The sequence below is a fragment of the Gymnoscopelus braueri genome, assembly GCF_963280865.1.
Source record: "Gymnoscopelus braueri genome assembly, chromosome: 18".
Taxonomy (NCBI): Eukaryota; Metazoa; Chordata; class Actinopteri; order Myctophiformes; family Myctophidae; genus Gymnoscopelus; species Gymnoscopelus braueri.
In genome coordinates this window covers 4,609,147-4,616,646 of record NC_137618.1, presented here as the reverse complement: position 1 = coordinate 4,616,646, position 7,500 = coordinate 4,609,147, and the positions used below count along the sequence as shown (strand labels likewise).

Below are 7,500 nucleotides of genomic sequence, written 5' to 3'. Positions count from 1 at the left end.
CTACTGTCTGAGTTCTGAAGTCAATGTACTCAACTACTGAACTCTATCTATCTACTCATGATCTGGGAATTATGCTCATTTAATTATGTTAAAATGTGTTTTAATGTGTAGAATAATAACTATGACAAAAAGCAACTCTAGTAACAACATTTATATACAACTAATGAGTGAACTATGAGGATTCTGACTGTCTGTCTGATCTTCAAACTGTTTACTGCTTTATGTTGCTAAATGTTTATCTTTAAACAGATCTGTCGAGTCCCAGGGAACCAATCTGAGCACAGCAGCAGACCAGAGGACCAATCAGAGAGGAAGGCCAGACGATGGACACGCCCCACTTCAGCATGGTCAGCCCTTCAATCAATCAATCAATCAATCAATCAATCAATCAATCAATCAATCAATCACATACCAGCTGATAAATAATGGCATTTCAGTGATAGAATGAATGAATGAATGAGCAACTATAAAACCAGGCATTTGTTTTACATAAGCAAATACATTTTAATTAGTTTCATATTGTTAAATGTGTTTAAAAACAATCAACACGTTTACTGATAGTTTCAATCAACTTAACATGGAATTAAACTGATCAAGCTTACCTTCACCAGTAGGTGTTGCCAACGCCTATGAAGCAACTGAAGGCTCATTAACAACATTACATCAACATTAAATGTGTTTTCAAAGAGGCAGCATTTAGATTTGACAGAGTTGTAGAGATTAACAGTAATTTAATTTACATAATGTCTACTGCATGTTGTTTCTTTCAGACGCGGCTGCAGCTGAATCCAGTGATGTGACATATTCACAGATTGAACTCAAAACTCTCGGCAAGAAGAAGAAGGGTGAGCAAACCAAAACATAACATGAACATGTTATTTTCATGTTATGAATATGTTTAAGGTGCAGATTATGGACTGTACAGTTGCGGGTTCGATTCCCGAGCCCGACGACAATGCTAAATGTCACTCCCTGTCTCTCTCTCCCTGCTTCCTGTCATTCTCAACTGTACTATCCAATAGAAGCAGAAAAGCACAAAACAGTTTGTCCCTTGCCTATTACATTAATTAATTAATTTGGGGGTCGTTGAAATTAAAAAGTTTACAAACCAGTGCAGTAAAGCATGTGTTATGACAGGCTATGTCTTCATAACAGTGTTTATTACACGGCTTGGTTGAATGCTCGATTCTGATTGGTCAGTCATCGGTCATTATTTCTGGATAATGACCGATGAGCTCAATAACGGACCGCTGTGTAATCAGAGACTCAGAGCACCTGCTCATGTCAACCTATGCTGCTTGGTTTTATGCTTTATCCAACATGACAGCCATGTAAACAAACAAACAATGTCATTTACAACTAAACATTGCTCTCAAGAATGTTTTTGAAAACATTTGAAGTGAGAAATAGACGATGCAATAACCACTTGATAACCATTTGATCCACTGCACTTCCTTGTTTATCGTGGCACAACAACGGAGGAATAACAAAACGCTCGCCCCAAAACAAAACGCTCGCCCCAAAACACAGTCGCCCCGGGGCAAATGCGGCGGTATTACAGGCAAATCGGCAGTATATAGAATGGGGGGTGAGTGTGTTTTGGGGCGAGTTTATTTTTATTTTGTCATTTGTTTTCCGAGGCGAACTTGTCCGCCCAGCCCAATACTTATGGAATATTTTCATTGCCGTAAGCAAGGAAATACTTCGTTTTGTTGTTACTTTTCGGTAAATTTATTTATGTATTTATTAAGTAGCCGTGTAATAAGCGGGATAATGCATGGGGAGGCAGTCATTATTGATATTTGAAGCCCTTCAGGGTGATTATGCATAATCACCCTGTCGGGCTTCAAATATCAATAATGACCGCCTCCCCATGCATTATCCCTTGCATAATCATTTGTATAGTTATAATGTAAACATAAATACAAGTATTCCTAACAGAAAGTTTCCTCTACAGAGAAACCTGTTGATCCAGTTGACGGCTCTTTGTATTCTGAAGTGAAGCCTGGATCCTCTACAGGTACATTATGTTATTATTATTATTATGAGTAGTTATCAGTAGTAGTAGTAGTAGTAGTATTATTCTATGGATCCTCTACAGGTAGATTATATTATTTGTATTACATAAACATTCACACATGTTGTTCTGCATTAACTATTCACTGAAAAACTCCACTGGTTGTGTCACATTATCATTAGGCTTAGGGTTAAGGTTAAGGTCACTGGCCAAATGGGTTTGAATTTAGACTGGCTGGTCAAGTTGTTTAATTTACGAGTCACTTAATTAAGAAACAAGTCATTAGGCAGCGGTTGTACTCAATGATAGAAATATCTGTCTGTCTGTCTGTCTGTCTGTCTGTCTGTCTGTCTGTCTGTCTGTCTGTCTGTCTGTCTGTCTGTCTGTCTGTCTGTAGGAGCAGGAGAACCAGACGTGTACGCTCAGGTTAATTACCAAAACAAAGCCAAGAATAAGAAAGGTATGTGAAATACATATCCATCTATACAGTACAGTGTCAATACACACTTGTATGATGCTGTTTTGTTCCAGGTTGGTAAATGAAGATGTCAGGAAAATATATTCAAGACAACATGGAAGAAACAGAGATGTATTTATATCCACATACTGTAGATTAAGTCTGATCAAACTGGATCCTATTTGAACTTTCTTTATAAATCCTAACAATTTTCTGAAAAACCTCATATGTTCAAATTTAAAAAATAGTAAACGTAGCAGATCTACAAGCTTGTGTGACGGGCTTGATGCTGACAGATGCTTTCCCTGTTTTAATGGGTTAACCCATTAAAACCGGTAAAGCATCTGTGTCATTTTAGATTTTAACCACTTTAACCATTATTTTATACTTTGGCTATTCAACAATAGCAGATATACAAGCTCACAGCGCAAAGTGCTACAAGCTATGAGCTTGTAGATCTGCATTTCTTTTGAAAAATCTTAAACATTTGTGCAATTTTCTATATATATATATTTTTTTTTTAATGCAACATCTTTTAATTTAAATCTTTATTTCTGGGGGTCCCTGGAACAAGATATTTTGAGATGGGGGTCTGCGGCCAAATACATCTCATTGTGGGGGTCCTTGACATCAAAATGTTTTGGGCACCACTGATATAGCAACATACTGTATGTTTTTCAGAAAACTGTTAGGATTTAGAAGATTTTTTTTTACATGTCTTAATGGGTTAATCTGACAAGTTTACTAAAGCTAAATCATCTTATAGAGAAATGTACACACACACACACGCACGCACACAAGCATGAGGCGTGTTCATCACACCGGGAGTGAATTAAAAAGTAAAGTAGACAGTTGGTTTATACAGAGTTGTGAGTTGTGTTGAGTTGTGTTGGGTTTTTGATATAGTTTAGCTTTAACTTCAGAGCAGGTGATCCCTCTATGGAATGAAGCTGCACTAGTGACTCAATGAAAGAAATATCTGTCTGTCTGTCTGTCTGTCTGTCTGTCTGTCTGTCTGTCTGTCTGTAGGAGCAGGAGAAGCAGATGTGACCTACGCTCAGGTTAATCACCAAAACAAAGGCAAAGCCAAGAATAAGAAAGGTATGTGAAATACATATCCACCAATACAGTACAGTGTCATTCACAATACACAACACAATGCATTATTTCCCTCAACATTGAAACATAATGATAAAATACCTCTAGTACTGAAAACAAAGGCAGATACAGCCTCATATGGTTAAAAGTTCAGATGAGTAATTTGAGTATTTAATCATACTCAACATACTGTGGATTAAAAGGTACTACTAATTTTTTTTTGCTAACATGTTCTGTGTATTGTTTTCCATTCACAGAATCAGCAGCTCCAGAAACCACTGAAGACACAGTTTATTCTCAGGTCAAACCAGGAACAAGCCGTGGTAAGATTACATCTACAGAACTAATGCTGCTATAGATAACTCTGTATTTATGCTGTGAGCTCCTAGAAAATTAAATACAAGCTGACTGACTAAAATATCTTATTCAATGACAGCCATTGTTTCAGGGTTTGACTTGTATGATGCTGTTTTGTTCCAGGTTGGTAAATGAAGATTTCAGGAACATATAGTCAACTTGGAAGAAGCAGAATTGTACTTATATCCACATTGATATAAGTCATACACACGATACTATTTGAACTAATTAAAACAGTCTTAAAGGAGTACTTCACCCTCAAAATAACTGCTCAATCCTTCACTCCATGAAGCCTTGAATAAATGGAGCATCTTTGCTGATTTTTGATATAGTTAGTGCTGATTTTTTAGTGCTGATTTTTGAATAATGAGAGAATTAGAGAATATATGATAAAGAAAAAAAAATAGGAGATGATAGGACAGTAAGTAGGGCCATATCTTGCGTGCCACCTTACCCCTTATGCCTGAAGCCATTTAATTTTACTATTTTGAACATTTAGAATTTTGGGTGAAAATAGCCGATCTACATCGACATGTTTGAGCTTGTAGATCGACTATTTGAAGGTGGTGCACAAGATATGGCCCTAAATGTACATTAAGGATAAGAAGAAGAAAATCTGCACACTGTTCTCAAGCTAAAAAAAACATACTTTTTATTTATGCAACGTTTCGATTTGCCTGATGAAGAGCTAGAAGGTCGAAACCCCACGTGCATGACCAGGCGTGTTCATCACACCAGAAGTGAATTAAAAACGAAACTCTTGACCAAAAAACGTTTTTGAAGTAATGAAGGTACGACTACATACAAGACAGTTGTATTATTATACTCTGAGAGTTCTGTTGCATTTGTGATATGCTTTCACCCATTAAAACCGGGAAAGCATCTGTCATGTTAGATTTGTTTTTGCGTTGGCTATTACAAAAATAGCAGATATACAAGCTCACTTCGTGCCGCGCTGCGAGCTTGTACGCTTTTTTAACATCTTTTGAAAAATCTCGAAAGTGTGAGAACTAGTGATTTAGAAGGCCTTTGTAGAATGGGTCTCAGGTATTAATGGGTTAACTTCAGAGCAGGTGATCCCTCTATAGAATGAACATGTGTTCTGGTGCTGCTGTGATTACTTAGCAGTGTTGATGTGCTTCTATATGGTCTAATATGGTTATTATCTTTTATATAGAAATAGAATGATACAGCCATCAGACAACATGCAGTTGCAACATAAAATGTAAAATAACACAGGGTAAATGATACTGTACTGTAGGTACAGTGTAAATGATACTGTACTGTAGGTACAGTGTCAAAAGGGGGGGGGCAGGCTGGGCTCAGAGTGTTTTTCCCCCCAATCTACATAATTATCCTCTGTTGGGTATAAACCTAAAGGTCCTAAACTGTTGAAACTTAAATGGATCCAATGCAGTTATTATTTAGTCACAAGCTCTTGTTAATACTCAACATGAATAAAACCCCAACACACACGTAACACTCTCGCTTTAAAAAAAATCAAAAATAGCCGATCTGCAAGCTCAAAACGTGTCGCGATGCAACGCACTGTGAGCTTGTAGATCGGCTATTTGTGCTACTTGTGTGTGAGTAAAACATTACAGTATGACGAAGTGGGGTATTAATTTACCACAAATTAATTAAATAAATAGATAAATAAATAAATACAAGTTGAAATATGGAGATACAAGGTTTCTGCCCAACAGCAACGATAATGAACTTGTAACATTTTTGCTTGGAGAAACCAGAGATTGATGTTGTAGACAGAGATATTGTATTTTAGCTTTAATTTTTGCTTTTGTTGTTGGCCTACCTAGACTATATATGTATTTCTTTTGTTTTACAGTAAGTTATGCAAATGATTGTATTAATGTTGTATATACCACTGACTGATTGCTGAATTGTTAATATTGTGATGTATATTCTCTCATTTAGTGTTAAGGGACGTTCACATCAAGATCTACAACTATAATGATAACTATAACTGTAAATGTATATATTTTTAAATGGTTCTAACTCAAGTGGATGTCAGAGTTCACACAACAACTATAATGGAGGTGAATCGTATCGTTGAAATTTACACAATGTTATGATTCATCAGTGTGATTGCTCACTTCATTATTATTATAGTTATCATTAGACATATAGTTATTATTAATAGTTATCATTATTGGTGTGAATGACCCTAGCCTCTGATTCTGTATTATTATATGTATGTAGACTATACATGAAAACATGTATTCTAGGATTACATTCTAGGAAAAAAAAACAAAAAAAAGAGTGGGGGATATAACCTGCATTGCTTCTCTTTGTATATAGTTGTAAATAAAGGAGTATAGTAATAATCTACTTTTGATAAACCCTATGTTGGATATACAGTATAGTTGTAAGTGATACGTTTTTTGTTAAAACAAAAAGGTTTTAGTTAAAATGTTAGGTTCTAAAAGTTCTATATTAATAAACAGACAATATATTTTCAGGTTGGTCACCAATTTCATCCAATCAGGAAGGATGACCAATTAATCAGCTTCAATGTATTGTTTATAGTATTCCAGTTCACATTTGGTCTGCTCACAGTTTATCCTGTATCCTGTATGAGTTCTCTATGCTGATTGGATGAAATTGGTATCCTGACCTGAACATGTATTTTCTGTTATCAAAGAGCTGGAGAGATGTTGAAACACTGTTACTGAACAAACACTCTATAACAATGATTACTATCACAATATAGAGCTTTAACCTTTTAACGAAATACTTTTGTTTTACAGTTTTGTCAACTTTTGGTTATAATGTGAATAATATTATATTATCTTCCAGCATTGCAAGTTATTTAGACATTGACTGAACAGCTTTAGCTTCGTTATATTGTTAATATGTCATTGATTTAACCACATTGAACCCAAATGTCTCTATTATGGGGGAGAATATCCCGTAAAAATAGCAGACCTACAAGCTCGTAGATTGAGCTTGTAGATCTGCTATTTTTAAGGGAAGAGATTTGGTGCAGAGGAGAAAAAGGAGGTGACCAAAAGTCCTGGAGGACCCCGGTCAACAAAGCATAAAGGGATCAAGTGGTTAAAGTTGTATCTGTTGTATTCTGTCTTTTACTATTAATTAAAACATAAATAAAATAGATTTTGTTCTTAATTTCTGATTCAGTTGTAGTTGTTTTCTTCAGACCTAGTTGTTGTTTCCTGTGTATCACTATGTGTGTATCACTATGTGTGTGTGTGTGTGTGTGTGTGTGTGTGTGTGTGTGTGTGTGTGTGTGTGTGTGTGTGTGTGTGTGTGTGTGTGTGTGTGTGTGTGTGTGTGTGTGTGTGTGTGTGACATTGAGCTCACAGCAGGGGTGCAATGCTCACTGGACGGCCTTGCACGTCGTGCCGGAACCTATTTGACCAGGAGCACAGGCAGGCACACGCATAGATTTAAAACTACTTTAAATTTGCACCTCAACACCAACACCAACACCACTGCCGATATATTGTCCCGCGATATATCGCGATACGTTTTTGTGACGATATGTATAGTTTTGGCGTTTTTGAAAATAAATAAATAAAATAAATTGCAT

At 36.1% G+C, this 7,500-nt stretch overlaps 1 protein-coding gene and 1 long non-coding RNA gene across 2 annotated transcripts in view; one reads left to right on the top strand and one right to left on the bottom strand.

Moving 5' to 3' along the window:
• Positions 1 to 255: 255 nt before the first annotated feature.
• Positions 256 to 4,230, top strand: LOC308105611. The gene is made up of 7 exons (XR_013934915.1): positions 256 to 347; positions 771 to 845; positions 1,958 to 2,029; positions 2,421 to 2,477; positions 3,504 to 3,575; positions 3,830 to 3,895; positions 4,053 to 4,230. It is a non-coding gene; the product is annotated as an uncharacterized lncRNA (long non-coding RNA).
• Positions 4,231 to 6,177: 1,947 nt separating this feature from the next.
• Positions 6,178 to 7,500, bottom strand: part of LOC308105823 (alsin-like) — a gene marked incomplete at both ends in the record, with an annotated part of 20,339 nt that continues 19,016 nt past the window's right edge. Inside the window, one exon of the mRNA XM_080456747.1 lies at positions 6,178 to 6,184. Within this exon, the coding sequence (XP_080312873.1) occupies positions 6,178 to 6,184 (7 nt within the window). The remainder of the gene's footprint in view (positions 6,185 to 7,500) is intronic.